At 46.9% G+C, this 18,160-nt stretch overlaps 1 protein-coding gene across 1 annotated transcript; it reads left to right on the forward strand.

Annotated features, from left to right (window-relative positions):
• The first annotated feature begins 148 nt into the window (after positions 1 to 148).
• On the forward strand, positions 149 to 15,938 carry LOC127932139 (uncharacterized). Its single transcript, XM_052526552.1, has 2 exons — positions 149 to 1,349; positions 14,823 to 15,938. Exon 2 carries the CDS (start codon positions 15,063 to 15,065, stop codon positions 15,810 to 15,812), a length of 750 nt encoding a protein of 249 aa, XP_052382512.1. The 5' UTR covers positions 149 to 1,349; positions 14,823 to 15,062; the 3' UTR covers positions 15,813 to 15,938.
• The last annotated feature ends 2,222 nt before the right edge of the window (positions 15,939 to 18,160 follow it).

Raw genomic sequence — 18,160 nt, forward strand, 5'->3', positions numbered from 1 at the left:
CTTTCCACTCCTTTCCTCTTTTGACCTCACCCTCTCACCTTCCCCCTACTCACAAGGCAGGCAATACGCTCGACCTCATCTTTACTAGATGCTGTTCTTCCACTAACCTCATTGCAACTCCCTCCAAGTCTCCGACCACTACCTTGTATCCTTTTCCCTCTCGCTCTCATCCAACACTTCCCACACTGCTCCTACTCGGATGGTATCGCGCCGTCCCAACCTTCGCTCTCTCTCCCCCGCTACTCTCTCTTCTTCCATCCTATCATCTCTTCCCTCTGCTCAAACCTTCTCCAACCTATCTCCTGATTCTGCCTCCTCAACCCTCCTCTCCTCCCTTTCTGCATCCTTTGACTCTCTATGTCCCCTATCTTCCAGGCCGGCTCGGTCCTCCCCTCCCGCTCCGTGGCTCGACGACTCATTGCGAGCTCACAGAACAGGGCTCCGGGCAGCCGAGCGGAAATGGAGGAAAACTCGCCTCCCTGCGGACCTGGCATCCTTTCGCTCCCTCCTCTCTACATTTTCCTCCTCTGTCTCTGCTGCTAAAGCCACTTTCTACCACTCTAAATTCCAAGCATCTGCCTCTAACCCTAGGAAGCTCTTTGCCACCTTCTCCTCCCTCCTGAATCCTCCTCCCCCTCCCCCCCTCCTCCCTCTCTGCAGATGACTTCGTCAACCATTTTGAAAAGAAGGTCGACGACATCCGATCCTCGTTTGCTAAGTAAAACGACACCGCTGGTTCTGCTCACACTGCCCTACCCTGTGCTCTGACCTCTTTCTCCCCTCTCTCTCCAGATGAAATCTCGTGTCTTGTGACGGCCGGCCGCCCAACAACCTGCCCGCTCGACCCTATCCCCTCCTCTCTTCTCCAGACCATTTCCGGAGACCTTCTCCCTTACCTCACCTCGCTCATCAACTCATCCCTGACCGCTGGCTACGTCCCTTCCGTCTTCAAGAGAGCGAGAGTTGCACCCCTTCTGAAAAAACCTACACTCGATCCCTCCGATGTCAACAACTACAGACCAGTATCCCTTCTTTCTTTTCTCTCCAAAACTCTTGAACGTGCCGTCCTTGGCCAGCTCTCCCGCTATCTCTCTCAGAATGACCTTCTTGATCCAAATCAGTCAGGTTTCAAGACTAGTCATTCAACTGAGACTGCTCTTCTCTGTATCACGGAGGCGCTCCGCACTGCTAAAGCTAACTCTCTCTCCTCTGCTCTCATCCTTCTAGACCTATCGGCTGCCTTCGATACTGTGAACCATCAGATCCTCCTCTCCACCCTCTCCGAGTTGGGCATCTCCGGCGCGGCCCACGCTTGGATTGCGTCCTACCTGACAGGTCGCTCCTACCAGGTGGCGTGGCGAGAATCTGTCTCCTCACCACGCGCTCTCACCACTGGTGTCCCCAGGGCTCTGTTCTAGGCCCTCTCCTATTCTCGCTATACACCAAGTCACTTGGCTCTGTCATAACCTCACATGGTCTCTCCTATCATTGCTATGCAGACGACACACAATTAATCTTCTCCTTTCCCCCTTCTGATGACCAGGTGGCGAATCGCATCTCTGCATGTCTGGCAGACATATCAGTGTGGATGACGGATCACCACCTCAAGCTGAACCTCGGCAAGACGGAGCTGCTCTTCCTCCCGGGGAAGGACTGCCCGTTCCATGATCTCGCCATCACGGTTGACAACTCCATTGTGTCCTCCTCCCAGAGCGCTAAGAACCTTGGCGTGATCCTGGACAACACCCTGTCGTTCTCAACTAACATCAAGGCGGTGGCCCGTTCCTGTAGGTTCATGCTCTACAACATCCGCAGAGTACGACCCTGCCTCACACAGGAAGCGGCGCAGGTCCTAATCCAGGCACTTGTCATCTCCCGTCTGGATTACTGCAACTCGCTGTTGGCTGGGCTCCCTGCCTGTGCCATTAAACCCTACAACTCATCCAGAACGCCGCAGCCCGTCTGGTGTTCAACCTTCCCAAGTTCACTCACGTCACCCCGCTCCTCCGCTCTCTCCACTGGCTTCCAGTTGAAGCTCGCATCCGCTACAAGACCATGGTGCTTGCCTACGGAGCTGTGAGGGGAACGGCACCTCAGTACCTCCAGGCTCTGATCAGGCCCTACACCCAAACAAGGGCACTGCGTTCATCCACCTCTGGCCTGCTCGCCTCCCTACCACTGAGGAAGTACAGTTCCCGCTCAGCCCAGTCAAAACTGTTCGCTGCTCTGGCTCCCCAATGGTGGAACACACTCCCTCACGACGCCAGGACAGCGGAGTCAATCACCACCTTCCGGAGACACCTGAAACCCCACCTCTTTAAGGAATACCTAGGATAGGATAAAGTAATCCTTCTCACCCCCCTTAAAAGATTTAGATGCACTATTGTAAAGTGGCTGTTCCACTGGATGTCATAAGGTGAATGCACCAATTTGTAAGTCGCTCTGGATAAGAGCGTCTGCTAAATGACTTAAATGTAATGTAAATGTAACTGTAGGTCCTGGATGGCAGGAAGCTTGGCCGCAATGATGTACTGGGCCGTACGCACTACCCTCTGTAGCGCCTTATGGTCAGATGCTGAGCAGTTGCCATACCAGGCAGTAATGCAACTGGTCAAGATGCTCTCGGTGGTGCAGCTGTATAATTTTTTTTGTTGTTGTTGTATTTTTTATCCCTGTTTCTTCCCAATTTTGTGATATCCAATTGGTAGTTACAGTCTTGTCCCATCTCTGCAACTCCCGTATGGACTCTGGAGAGACAAAGGTCGAAACACGGCCCTGCCAAGCCGCACTGCTTCTTTACACACTGCTCCCTTAACCCGGAAGCCAGACGCACCAATGTGTCAGAGGAAACACCGTACAACTGGCGACCAAAGTCACTGTGAATGCGCCCAGCCCACCACAGGAGTCGCTAGAGTGTGATGGGACAAGGACATCCCTCCTTTTCCTATTGTCCACGATCAGCCCTTTTCTCTTGCTCACATTGAAGGAGAGATTGTTGTCCTGGAACCACACTGCCAGGTCTCTGACCTCCTCCCCATAGTCTGTCTCATCGTTGTCGGTGATCAGTCATGCTTGGCCACGCGGTCATGGGTGAACAGGGAGTACAGGATGGGACTAAGCACACCCCTGAGGGCCCCCAGTGTTGAGGATCAGCTTGGCAGATGTGTTGTTGCATACCCTTACCACCTGGGGGCCGCCCGTCAGGAAGTATAGGGTCCAGTTGCAGAGGGTGGTGTTTAGTCCCAGGGTCCTTAGCTTAGTGATGAGTTTTGTGGGCAATATGGTGTTGAACGCTGAGCTGTAGTCAATGAACAGTTTTCTCACATAGGTATTCCTTTTGTCCAGGTGGGAACAGGGCAGTGTGGAATGCGATTAAGATTGCGTCATCTGTGGATCTGTTGGGGCGGTATGCAAATTGGAGTGGTTCTAGAGTTTCTGGCATGATGGTGTTGATGTGAGCCATGACCAGCCTTTCAAAGCACTTCAGGTATAATCATTTAAGCAGGTTACCTTCACTTTTTGGGGCCAGGGACTGTGGTCTGTTTGAAACCTGTAGATATTACTGACTCAGTCAGGGAGAGGTTGAAAATGTCAGTTAAGACACTTGCCAGTTGGTCCGTGCATGATTTGAGTACACGTCCTGGTAATCCGTCTGGCCCCGCAGCTTTGTGAATTTTGACTTGTTTAAAGGTCTTGCTCACATCGGCTTCAGAGAGTGTGACCACACAGTTGTCCGGAATAGCTGATGCTCTCATGCATGCTTCAGTGTTGCTTGCCTCGACACGAGCATATAAGGCATTTAGCTCGTCTGGTAGGCTCACATCACTGGGAAGCTCGTGGCTGGGTTTCCCTTTGTAGTCCATAAAAGTTTGCAAGCCCTGCCACATCTGACATCTGTCAGAGCCGGTGTAGTAGGATTCAATCTTAGTCCTGTATTGACGCTTTGCCTGTTTGATGGTTCGTCTGAGGGCATAGCGGGATTAGTGTCCCGCTCATTGAAAGCAGCAGCTTTTAGCTCGTTGCAGATGTTGACTTAATCCATGGCTTCTGGTTGGGATATGTACGACATTTGATGATGAAGCCGGTGACTGAGGTGGTATACTCCACAATACCATTGGATGAATCCCGGAACATATTACAGTCTGTGCTAACAAAACAGTCCTGTAGCATAGCATCTGTGTCATCTGACCACTTCCGTATTGAGCAAGTCACTGGTACTTCCTGCTTTAGTGTTTTCTTGTAAGAAGGAATCAGAAGTATATAATTATGGTCAGATTTACCAAATGGAGAGTGGGGTAGAGTCTCTGTGTGTGGCGTAAAGGAGGTGTAGAGGTTTTTTCAGTTGCACAGTTTCTTTTCCTCTGGTTGCACATATCAAAATGGCTCTAACTTTACATTTGGCCTCACCTTTACCCAGTGGAACATTAATATCAATTATATCTCGTTTCAAAGCTCTTTTGGCTAACTGGTCTAGAATTTAATTCCCTTCAACACCCAAATGTGCTGGGACCCAGCAGAATCTCACTATTTCTCTGTCTCAATTCTCCATAATAACATTAATACCTCCAATAGTAGATCATTCATATTAGATTTTCCTGATGATAAACTTCTCAATACAGACAGAGAATCTGAGCACACTATAATTCTAATAGGTTGTACATCCTCCACCCACTGGAGGGCAACTACTATCGCCAACAGTTCAACTGAGTGTGTTGACAGTTCATCTGTTAGTCTTCTACATATTTGTACACCAAATTCAGAATTGTAAACACCCGCTCCTGTGCGTTCACTACCTGGGTCCTTGAATCCATCTGTGAAAAGCATTAAAAAATCTTAAAAACATCTACCAATGTAATTGTCAACCAGTTTCCCTATATCACTGACTTCTGAACAATCTTTGCTATGTCAAATGTAGGCGACAGTCCGCAATGATTAAAACAGTTACACGTTGATAGTCATATGTAAAACATTTATGCAGCGTTTGGCACCGTGCATCTCCGACATCAATTAAAGATTAATACCTCAACTGAATAATGAGGAAATTATCAAATGATGGTGTAATGCGTTATTGTTTCATGTTAAAGACATGGCAGCTTATTGTAATGGAGTGAATGTATTGTAACTGTAACAATTGTCGTCGGGAGAAGAGGACCAAAGTGCAGCGTGGTACGTATTCATAATAATTTAATAAAGAATGAATACTGAACAAAACAACAAACCGACAAACAAACAGTTTTGCAAGGTGCAACAAAAACACTAAGAAATAGAAAACATAGAACACAAAACATAGAATGCCCACACCAACTCACACCCTGACCAAACTAAAATAGAGACATAAAAAAGGAACTAAGGTCAGGACGTGACAGTAACCCCCAAGGTGCGGACTCAGGCCGCAAAACCTAAACCCATAGGGGAGGGTCTGGGTGGGCATCTGTCCGCGGTGGCGGCTCTGGCGCAGGACGTGGACCCCACTCCACCATAGTCTTGGCCCACTTAAGTGCCGCCTTTGAAGCGGCGACCCTCACCGCCGACCTCGGACTGGGGACCCTCGCAGCGGGCCCCGAATAGACGGGAGACTCCGGCAGCGCCGGACAGGCGGGAGACTCCGGCAGCGCCGGACAGGCGGGAGTAAAGGGTGAAGGGAGACTGACTGGAGGGAGACTCTGGCAGCTCCTGACTGAAGGGAGACTCTGGCAGCTCCTGACGAGGGAGAGCCTAGAGGGAGGAGACGGAGAGACAGCCTGGTCCTCGGAGGAGGCACAGGACAGACCGGGCCGTGGAGGCACACTGGAGGTCTCCAACTAAGGTCCTGCACAACCTGTCCTGGCTGGATGGTGACTTTGGCCCTGCACGTGCGGGGCGCAGGCACAGGACGCACTGGGCTGTGCAGACGCACTGGAGACACAGTGCGCAGAGCTGGCGCAGGATAACCCGGGCCGAGGAGACGCACTGGAGACCAGATGCGCTGAGCCGGCTTCATCCCTTCTGGCTCGATGCCCACTCTAGCCCGCCCGATTCGAGGAGCTGCGATGTAACGTACCGGGCTGTGAACGTACACTGGAGACACCATGCGCTCCACCGCATAACACGGTGCCTGACCAGAACGACGCCCCACCCGGTAAGCACGGGGAGTTGGCTCAGGTCTCCTACCTGACTCCGCCAATCTCCCCATGTGCCCCCCCAATACATTTTTGGGGCTGCCTCTCGGGCTTCCTTGCCAGCCGTGTTCCCTCAAATCGCTGGCTCCCTTTTCCTGCTGCCTCCACTGCCTCCACTCCCCTGTTCCCATGGGAGGCGATCCCTTCCAGCCAGGGTCTCCTCCCATATGTAGGATCCCTTGCTGTCCAGAATGTCCTCCCATGTCCATTCCTCCTTATAACGCTGCTCCACCTTACCACGCTGCTCGGTCCTTTGGTGGTGGGTAGTTCTGTAATGATTGTCGTCGGGAGAAGGAGAAGAGGACCAAATTGCAGCGTGGTACATATTCATAATAATTTAATAAAGAATGAATACTGAACAAAACAACAAACCGACAAACAAACAGTTCTGCAAGGTGCAACAAAAACACTAAACAGAAAATAACTAACCACACCCATAGTGGGAAAACATGCTGCCTAAATATGGTTCTCAATCAGAGACAACGATTGCCAGCTGCCTCTGATTGGGAACCATACCAGGCCAAACACATAGAAATAGAAAATATAGAACACAAAACATAGAATGCCCACCCCAACTCACACCTCCCATCTACTGTATGCTGCCCTGTACCATCACTCATTCATATATCCTTATGTACATATTCTTTATCCCCTTACACTGTGTATAAGACAGTAGTTTTGGAATTGTTAGTTAGATTACTTGTTGGTTATCACTGCATTGTCGGAACTAGAAGCACAAGCATTTCGCTACACTCACATTAACATCTGCTAACCATGTGTATGTGACAAATACAAATTTGATTTGATTTGATTTTGATTTGAACTAAAAATCTAATCAAAATCAAATCAAATGTATTTATATAGCCCTTCGTACATCAGCTGATATCTCAAAGTGCTGTACAGAAACCCAGCCTAAAACCCCAAACAGCAAGCAATGCAGGTGTAGAAGCACGGTGGCTAGGAAAAACTCCCAAGAAAGGCCAAAACCTAGGAAGAAACCTAGAGAGGAACCAGGCTATGTGGGGTGGCCAGTCCTCTTCTGGCTGTGCCGGGTGGAGATTATAACAGAACATGGCCAAGATGTTCAAATGTTCATAAATTACCAGCATGGTCAAATAATAATAAGGCAGAACAGTTGAAACTGGAGCAGCAGCAAGGCCAGGTGAACTGGGGACAGCAAGGAGTCATCATGTCACGTAGTCCTGAGGCATGGTCCTAGGGCTCAGGTCCTCCGAGAGAGAGAAAGAAAGAGAGAAGGAGAGAATTAGAGAGAGCACACTTAAACTCACACAGGACACGGAATAGGACAGGAGAAGTACTCCAGATATAACAAACTGACCCTAGCCCCACCGACACATAAACTACTGCAGCATAAATACTGGAGGCTAATACAGGAGGGGTCAGGAGACACTGTGGCCCCATCCGAGGACACCCCCAGACAGGGCCAAACAGGAGGGATATAACCCCACCCACTTTGCCAAAGCACAGCCCCCACACCACTAGAGGGATATCTTCAAACACCAACTTACCATCCTGAGACAAGGCCGAGTATAGCCCACAAAGATCTCCGCCACGGCACAACCCAAGGGGGGGTGCCAACCCAGACAGGAAGATCACATCAGTGACTCAACCCGCTCATGTGACGCACCCCTCCTAGGGACGGTATGAAAGAGCCCCAGTAAGCCAGTGACTCAGCCCCTGTAATAGGGTTAGAGGCAGAGAATCCCAGTGGAAAGAGGGGAACAGTCCAGGCAGAGACAGCAAGGGCGGTTCGTTGCTCCAGAGCCTTTCCGTTCACCTTCCCACTCCTGGGCCAGACTACACTCAATCATATGACCCACTGAAGAGATGAGTCTTCAGTAAAGACTTAAAGGTTGAGACCGAGTTTGCGTCTCTTACATGGGTAGGCAGACCATTCTTACATGGGTAGGCAGACCAGACCATTCATAAAAATGGAGCTCTATAGGAGAAAGCCCTGCCTCCAGCTGTTTGCTTAGAAATTCTAGGGACAATTAGGAGGCCTGCGTCTTGTGACCATAGCGTACGTGTCGGTATGTACGGCAGGACCAAATCAGAGAGATAGGTAGGAGCAAGCCCATGTAATGCTTTGTAGGTTAGCAGAAAACCTTGAAATCAGCCCTTGCCTTGACAGGAAGCCATTGTAGGGAGGCTAGCACTGGAGTAATATGATCAAATATTTTGGTTCTAGTCAGGATTCTAGCAGCCGTATTTAGCACTAACTGAAGTTCATTTAGTGCTTTACCCGGGTAGCCGAAAAGTAGAGCGTTGCAGTAGTCTAACCGAGATGTGACAAAAGCATGGGTTAATTTTTCTGCATCATTTTTGGACAGAAAGTTTCTGATTTTTGCAATGTTACGTAGATGGAAAAAAGCTGTCCTTGAAATGGTCTTGATATGTTCTTCAAAAGAGAGATCGGGGTCCAGAGTAACGCCGAGGTCCTTCAGTTTTATTTGAGACGACTGTACAACCATTAAGATTAATTGTCAGATTCAACAGAAGATCTCTTTGTTTCTTGGGACCTAGAACAAGCATCTCTGTTTTGTCTGAGTTTAAAAGTAGAAAGTTTGCGGCCATCCACTGCCTTATGTCTGAAACACATTCTTCTAGCGAGGGCAATTTTGGGGCTTCACCATGTTTCATTGAAATGTACAGCTGTGTGTCATCCGCATAGCAGTGAAAGTTAACATTATGTTTTTGAATGACATCCCCAAGAGGTAAAATATATAGTGAAAACAATAGTGGTCCTAAAACGAAACCTTGAGGAACACCAAAATTTACAGTTGATTTGTCAGAGGACAAACCATTCACAGAGACAAACTGATATCTTTCCGACAGATAAGATCTAAACCAGGCCAGAACTTGTCTGTGTAGACCAATTTGGGTTTCCAATCTCTCCAAAAGAATGTGGTGATCAATGGTATCAAAAGCAGCACTAAGGTCTAGGAGCACGAGCACAGATGCAGAGCCTCGGTCTGATGCCATTAAAAGGTAATTTACCACCTTCACAAGTGCAGTCTCAGTGCTATGATGGGGTTTAAAACCAGACTGAAGCATTTCATATACATTGTTTGTCTTCAGGAAGGCAGTGAGTTGCTGCGCAACAACCTTTTCTAAAAATTTTGAGAGGAATGGAAGATTCGATATAGGCCGATAGTTTTTTATATTTTCTGGGTCAAGGTTTGGATTTTTCAAGAGAGGCTTTATTACTGCCACTTTTAGTGAGTTTGGTACACATCCGGTGGATAGAGAGCTGTTTATTATGTTCAACATAGGAGGGCCAAGCACAGGAAGCAGCTCTTTCAGTAGTTTAGTTGGAATGCAGCGTGAAGGTTTAGAGGCCATGATTATTTTCATAATTGTGTCAAGAGATATAGTACTAAAACACTTGACCGTCTCTCTTGATCCTAGGTCCTGGCAGAGTTGTGCAGACTCAGGACAACTGAGCTTTGAAGGAATACGCAGATTTAAAGAGGAGTCCGTAATTTGCTTTCTAATAATCATGATCTTTTCCTTAAAGAAGTTCATGAATTTATCACTGCTGAAGTGAAAGCCATCCTCTCTTGGGGAATGCTGCTTTTTAGTTAGCTTTGCGACAGTATCAAAAAGGAATTTCGGATTGTTCTTATTTTCCTCAATTAAGTTGGAAAAATAGGATGATGGAGCAGCAGTAAGGGCTCTTCGGTACTGCACGGTACTGTCTTTCCAAGCTCATCGGAAGACTTCCAGTTTGGTGTGGCGCCATTTCTGTTCGAATTTTCTGGAAGCTTGCTTCAGAGCTCGGGTATTTTCTGTGTACCAGGGAGCTAGTTTCTTATGAGAAATGTTTTTAGTTTTTAGGGGTGCAACTGCATCTAGGGTATTGTGCAAGGTTAAATTGAGTTCCTCAGTTAGGTGGTTAACTGATTTTTGTCCTCTGGCGTCCTTGGGTAGACAGAGGGAATCTGGAAGGACATCAAGGAATCTTTGTGTTGTCTGTGACTTTTGATGTTCCTTGGTTGGGGTCTGAGCAGATTATTTGTTGCAATTGCAAACGTAATAAAATGGTGGTCCAATAGTCCAGGATTACGAGGAAAAACATTAAGATCCACAACATTTATTCCATGGGACAAAACTAGGTCCAGGGTATGACTGTGACAGTGAGTGGGTCCAGAGACATGTTGGACAAAACCCACTGAGTCGATGATGGCTCCGAAAGCCTTTTGGAGTGGGTCTGTGGACTTCTCCATGTGAACATTATAGTCGCCAAAGATCAGAATATTATCTGCTATGACTACAAGGTCCGATAGGAATTCAGGGAACTCAATGAGGAAAGCTGAATATGGCCCAGGAGGCCTGTAAACAGGAGCTATAAAAAGTGATTGAGTAGGCTGCATAGATTTCATGACTAGAAGCTCAAAAGACGAAAACTTTTTTTTTTTTTGTAAATTGAAATTTGCTATCGTAAATGTTAGCAACACCTCCGCCTTTGCGGGATGCACGGGGGATATGGTCACTAGTGTAGCCAGGAGGTGAGGCCTCATTTAACACAGTAAATTCATCAGGCTTAAGCCATGTTTCAGTCAGGCCAATCACATCAAGATTGTGATCAGTGATTAGTTCATTGACTATAATTGCCTTTGAAGTAAGGCATCTAACATTAAGTAGCCCTATTTTGAGATGTGAGGTATCATGATCTCTTTCAATAATGACAGGAATGGAGGAGGTCTTTATCCTAGTGAGATTGCTAAGGCGAACACCGCCATGTTTAGTTTTGCCCAACCTAGGTCGAGGCACAGACACGGTCTCAATGGGGATAGCTGATCTGACTACACTGACTGTGCTAGTGGCAGACCCCACTATGCTGGCAAGCTGGCTAACAGCCTGCTGCCTGGCCTGTACCCTATTTCATTGTGGAGCTAGAGCCCTGTCTATGTTGGTAGATAAGATGAGAGCACCCCTCCAGCTAGGATGGAGTCCGTCACTCCTCAGCTTGGTCCTGTTTGTGGGTGAGTCCCAGAAAGAGGGCCAATTATCTACAAATTCTATCTTTTGGGAGGGGCAGAAAACAACCAGCGATTGAGTTGTGAGACTCTGCTGTAGAGCTCATCACTCCCCCTAACTGGGAGGGGGCCAGAGACAATTACTCGATGCCGACACATCTTTCTAGTAGCTGAAGCTATGTGGTGCTTGGTGATCTCTGACTGTTTCATCCTAACATCGTTGGTGCCGACGTGGATAACAATATCTCTATACTCTCTACACTCGCCAGTTTTAGCTTTAGCCAGCACCATCTTCAGATTAGCCTTAACGTCGGTAGCCCTGCCCCCTGGTAAACAGTGTATGATCGCTGGATGATTCGTTAAAATAGAGACATAAAAAAGGAACTAAGGTCAGGACGTGACAGTAACAGGGTGAATTATACGGTTAAACCAAGATACATGAAATATGAATTCATGAGTACAAAACGCTTGTTGAACAATTCTATCATTCTATCATCCTATCCAACCTCGATGGGCTATCAGCAGGACAATAGACTCTTACCGAGTCCACTAAATACATTGTTTTCTAACTGCATCTGGATGTATCCATAACAAATTACTATGGGAATAAATATCACCGAATGACAGAAATATTGGAATAATGTAGTCTAATGAAGGCAAAACATGTTTGCTTACTGGGACACCCAAAGTCATCCAATTGTTATAATAGGATTTGAAGCAATAGCCTTGTAATGATGTGCGCTGAGAGTCGGGAAGCAAGTTCAGGGAGGAACCAAAGGGAGTGACATATATAGGGAAGGTAATCAGGGAAGTGATGGAGTCCAGGTGAGTCTGACGACACGCAGGTGCGTGTAAAGATGGTGACAGGTTTGAGCCATAACAAGCAGCCTGGTGACCTAGAGGTTGGAGAGGGAGCACACGTGACAAGCCTACCCGCGTGTGGTCAACTATTTCAGCACCATTTTGACCTGCTCTGAGATAAGCATGGGTCCTGATAAATCAATGAGATTTTTATTTTCAGTGAATCTCCATTTGGGTATTGGTTAGCCTACAATTAGGGTGTGGAAATGCTAGGATTGGATGTTAGGATGTTAGCTCTTCACGCAATCACTTAGTAGCCTACTCCCGACCGGTCACGTTGTACAGCGTCATTTTTTCCTAACGGAATAGAAACACCATAATATCAATCTAATTAATTAAGCTACATTTCTTAAAATCAATCCCATATACTATGTTCTTACAAAAAAAGTAAAAAAATCTCTAGTACAGCCAATATTAAAAACAGTCAAATGCTTCTCAAAGATGCCCTATGGTGGTCAAACTAGCACTAACTAGCATTAATGGCAACAATGGCTGACACTTAAATAGCGTGCCATAGAATTCTGCGGCAGCCTGCAAGGTGTGCTGCAGTACAACAACATTTTAAAGGAAGAACCACTGTATATGTACATGCCGAATGACACCTTGTTCCCTACGTAGAGCACTATATTTAACCAGGGACCGTTTTTGTGTCCCACATGAAGAAAATACAACAGCTTTCTATAGAGTATTAGAGTACTTACTATATTTGGTATTTTATTAGGATGCCCATTAGCTGTTGCGAAAGCAGCAGCTACTCTTCCTGGGGTCCACATGAAACATGATATAATAAAGAACATTAATAGACAAGAACAGCCCAAGATCAAAACTACATCAATTTAAAAATGGCACACATAGCCTACATGTCAGTAGATACATACAAACTATCTAGGTCAAATAAGGGGGAAGCGTTGTGCCATGATGTCATTATAGAATTATGTAGGGAACTGTAGCAAACTGTAGTGTACTGTGTAATACTATACTCCACACTGTAGTATCCCTTGATCATGTGTAGTATTTACTATGGGGCGGCAGCGTAGCCTAGTGGTTAGAGTGTTGGACTAGTAACCAAAAGGTTGCAAGTTCAAATCCCCGAGCTGACAAGGTACAAATCTGTCATTTTGCCCCCATCTCCACTGTTCCTAGTAAAATAAAGGTAAAAATAAATAATAAAATAAAATATAATTGTGTAGTATACTGTCGATCGTGTAGTGCTTACTCTCTTTCTCCCCTTACCCATCTGTCTATCGCCTCCTTTGAATTTCATGCTGTCACAGTTACCAGCCCTTTCAAGCTTAACATCCTTATCATTTATCGCCCTCCAGGTCCCCTCGGAGAGTTCATCAATGAGCTTGATGTCTTGATAAGCTCCTTTCCTGAGGACGGCTCACCTCTCACAGTTCTGGGCGACTTTAACCTCCCCATGACCTTTGACTCATTCCTCTCTGCCTCCTTCTTTCCACTCCTTTCCTCTTTTGACCTCACCCTCTCACCTTCCCCCCCTACTTACAAGGCAGGCAATACGCTCGACCTCATCTTTACTAGATGCTGTTCTTCCACTAACCTCATTGCAACTCCCCTCCAAGTCTCCGACCACTACCTTGTATCCTTTTCCCTCTCGCTCTCATCCAACACTTCCCACACTGCCCCTACTCGGATGGTATCGCGCCGTCCCAACCTTCGCTCTCTCTCCCCCGCTACTCTCTCCTCTTCCATCCTATCATCTCTTCCCTCTGCTCAAACCTTCTCCAACCTATCTCCTGATTCTGCCTCCTCAACCCTCCTCTCCTCCCTTTCTGCATCCTTTGACTCTCTATGTCCCCTATCTTCCAGGCCGGCTCCGTCCTCCCCTCCCGCTCCGTGGCTCGACGACTCATTGCGAGCTCACAGAACAGGGCTCCGGGCAGCTGAGCGGAAATGGAGGAAAACTCGCCTCCCTGCGGACCTGGCATCCTTTTGCTCCCTCCTCTCTACATTTTCCTCCTCTGTCTCTGCTGCTAAAGCCACTTTCTACCACTCTAAATTCCAAGCATCTGCCTCTAACCCTAGGAAGCTCTTTGCCACCTTCTCCTCCCTCCTGAATCCTCCTCACCCTCCCCCCCTCCTCCCTCTCTGCAGATGACTTCGTCAACCATTTTGAAAAGAAGGTCGACGACATCCGATCCTCGTTTGCTAAGTCAAACGACACCGCTGGTTCTGCTCACACTGCCCTACCCGGTGCTCTGACCTCTTTCTCCCCTCTCTCTCCAGATGAAATCTCGTGTCTTGTGACGGCCGGCCGCCCAACAACCTGCCCGCTCGACCCTATCCCCTCCTCTCTTCTCCAGACCATTTCCGGAGACCTTCTCCCTTACCTCACCTCGCTCATCAACTCATCCCTGACCGCTGGCTACGTCCCTTCCGTCTTCAAGAGAGCGAGAGTTGCACCCCTTCTGAAAAAACCTACACTCGATCCCTCCGATGTCAACAACTACAGACCAGTATCCCTTCTTTCTTTTCTCTCCAAAACTCTTGAACGTGCCGTCCTTGGCCAGCTCTCCCGCTATCTCTCTCAGAATGACCTTCTTGATCCAAATCAGTCAGGTTTCAAGACTAGTCATTCAACTGAGACTGCTCTTCTCTGTATCACGGAGGCGCTCCGCACCGCTAAAGCTAACTCTCTCTCCTCTGCTCTCATCCTTCTAGACCTATCGGCTGCCTTCGATACTGTGAACCATCAGATCCTCCTCTCCACCCTCTCCGAGTTGGGCATCTCCGGCGCGGCCCACGCTGGATTGCGTCCTACCTGACAGGTTGCTCCTACCAGGTGGCGTGGCGAGAATCTGTCTCCTCACCACGCACTCTCACCACTGGTGTCCCCCAGGGCTCTGTTCTAGGCCCTCTCCTATTCTCGCTATACACCAAGTCACTTGGCTCTGTCATAACCTCACATGGTCTCTCCTATCATTGCTATGCAGACGACACACAATTAATCTTCTCCTTTCCTCCTTCTGATGACCAGGTGGTGAATCGCATCTCTGCATGTCTGGCAGACATATCAGTGTGGATGACGGATCACCACCTCAAGCTGAACCTCGGCAAGACGGAGCTGCTCTTCCTCCCGGGGAAGGACTGCCCGTTCCATGATCTCGCCATCACGGTTGACAACTCCATTGTGTCCTCCTCCCAGAGCGCTAAGAACCTTGGCGTGATCCTGGACAACACCCTGTCGTTCTCAACTAACATCAAGGCGGTGGCCCGTTCCTGTAGGTTCATGCTCTACAACATCCGCAGAGTACGACCCTGCCTCACACAGGAAGCGGCGCAGGTCCTAATCCAGGCACTTGTCATCTCCCGTCTGGATTACTGCAACTCGCTGTTGGCTGGGCTCCCTGCCTGTGCCATTAAACCCCTACAACTCATCCAGAACGCCGCAGCCCGTCTGGTGTTCAACCTTCCCAAGTTCTCTCACGTCACCCCGCTCCTCCGCTCTCTCCACTGGCTTCCAGTTGAAGCTCGCATCCGCTACAAGACCATGGTGCTTGCCTACGGAGCTGTGAGGGGAACGGCACCTCAGTCCCTCCAGGCTCTGATCAGGCCCTACACCCAAACAAGGGCACTGCGTTCATCCACCTCTGGCCTGCTCGCCTCCCTACCACTGAGGAAGTACAGTTCCCGCTCAGCCCAGTCAAAACTGTTCGCTGCTCTGGCTCCCCAATGGTGGAACACACTCCCTCACGACGCCAGGACAGCGGAGTCAATCACCACCTTCCGGAGACACCTGAAACCCCACCTCTTTAAGGAATACCTAGGATAGGATAAAGTAATCCTTCTCACCCCCCCCCCTTAAAAGATTTAGATGCACTATTGTAAAGTGGCTGTTCCACTGGATGTCATAAGGTGAATGCACCAATTTGTAAGTTGCTCTGGATAAGAGCGTCTGCTAAATGACTTAAATGTAATGTAAATGAATACTATACTACACACTGTAGTATCCTCAATCAGGTAGTGCTTACTATATAATTGTGTAGTTTACTGTAGTATCCATTACACAACACACTTTAGTATCCCCCTCAACGGTGTAGTTCTTACTAAATATTTATGTAGTATACTGTAGAGTACTATACTACATACTACTATCCCTACAACATGATACAGTAAGCACTACAAATGCTCAAGTGTTGAGTATAGTAAGTGTGAAGAGCACACTTTTCCAGCGTACCAGTGGCCATCCAAGGTGAGCATGTGCACACTGAAGTTGGTTACGAACCCGATCTGTAGGTGAGGACAACGAGCAGGCAGATGAGCATCACTCAGACAGAAATTATTTGGTTGTGCAAACCCACAGTTTAATCAGCTTTCTGGGTGACTGGTCTCAGACAATCCCGCAGGCAAAGAAGCCAGATGTGGAGGTCCTGAGCTGGAGTGGTTACACGTAGTCTGCGGTTGTGAGGCCGGTTGGACGCACTGCCAAATTCTCTAAAACAACGTTTGAGGCGTCTTATGGTAGAGAAATGAACACAAAATGTTTTGGTCAACAGCTCTGGGACATTCCTGCAGTCAGCATTCCAATTGCACACTCCCGCAGAACTTGAGATGTTTGGTGTTGTGTTGTGTTGTGTGACAAAAATGCACATTTTAGAGTGGCCTTTTATTGTCTCCAGCACACGGTGCACCTATGTAATGATCATGCTGTTTTATCAGCTTCTTGATATGCCATATATCTGTGGCATAACAACAGTGCATGGATAATGGGGGTATTTCTATGAATTGTACATATAAATTACACTTGTTTTAGATATATTTTACCTTATAATTGCTGGAGACAAATGTGAAACCAGTCATATATACTGCAGTAAACTTTACCACAGTATAGTTTATGAAATGCTGTGCCATTAGGCTGAATTTAAATTGTATGGCCTTTTAACTTGTAAGGATGGGCACTCTCAAATGTCTTAATTATAGGCTACCCTGACTGACTTTCTCCGTTGACTATTTATATCATGTTAAATAGCACTACCGACTTCAGTACCGAAGTCAATAGGCCTAATAACAACATATTCAACTGCCAATTTACTATTATTTCCCTTAATTTGATAGAACCTACTGTACATTATCATTACATTTCATTAAATGTTTTCGTTTACCTTCAATTGCTTCCTCTGTTAACGCCATCACAGCCATGTGGTTGTTGCTGAGGATCATTAGTAACAGTTAATAATATAAAACATTTTAAAAGGCAAATTAAAATGTTATGGAGCGGAACACAGACCAAGCCTTAACAGTTTGAACCTGACACATGGCGCAATACTTGGCTGTGTCATCACACAGTTCCATGGTTAGTGCGGGCAATAGATGAGTGTATAGCCTATTATTGTACAATATTCTCCCTATCATAATTCTTTATAAACTAATTTCCAACAATACAATGGGTTAACAAACTGAATGCGGCAATTTTCAGAATCACTCAAATCACTGTATTTTTTATTCAGCAATATATTTTGTGCATAAAGGCTCTCCAACCCTGTTTAATTACTTTCCTAACCCTATAATTTGCATATATAATCTACAAGATCAGAGTATTTTTAAATCTACCAGTTGGTGTTGAAACTGAGAAGAATATGCATATATTTAGATGTCTTTTTTTCATTGATCTCTATTTTCTGAACCCATTCTTTCGATGTCTTCTAGTCTGTCAACAAAATTCTAATTAGAGGTACACCGTATTTAGAGGGATGGCTTAAGATAAATGTACTGAAAACCCTATTGAATGAAAACTCCACGAGAAAGTCTGTTGGCCAGAAAGTGGAAGGGATTTCAAAGGTTGAATTACATTTATTCAGCTCACACAAGGGAACCACGTCTGCAAAGCCCATTACACACCTTCATAAGGTAAGTCTGAATACCAACTACTGAGAAGTACGGATGAAAGGCGTACGTAAGAAAGGCGTAGTTTCCTAAGTCGGAATCGGGCCCTATGTGAGTAGTACTTACAGTAGGAGGCATGTGATGGGGATTGAAATGATGATGATCAATGATGTTTATGTAGATTTAGTTGTCTATTTTACTATTGTACACCAGTGTAATCTTTTCCTCTCTCTGTATGGCACACCATCCATTGACCTGTGTCTGAGTGGAACACCCTCCATAATGGCTCTGTATGTG

Source organism: Oncorhynchus keta, chromosome 1, assembly GCF_023373465.1.
Source record: "Oncorhynchus keta strain PuntledgeMale-10-30-2019 chromosome 1, Oket_V2, whole genome shotgun sequence".
NCBI lineage: Eukaryota > Metazoa > Chordata > Actinopteri > Salmoniformes > Salmonidae > Oncorhynchus > Oncorhynchus keta.

What these genes read in the sequence shown, in the direction of transcription:
- LOC127932139 (XM_052526552.1), top strand. Translation starts at nt 15,063, where the DNA reads ATGACGGATCACCACCTCAAGCTGAACCTCGGCAAGACGGAGCTGCTC.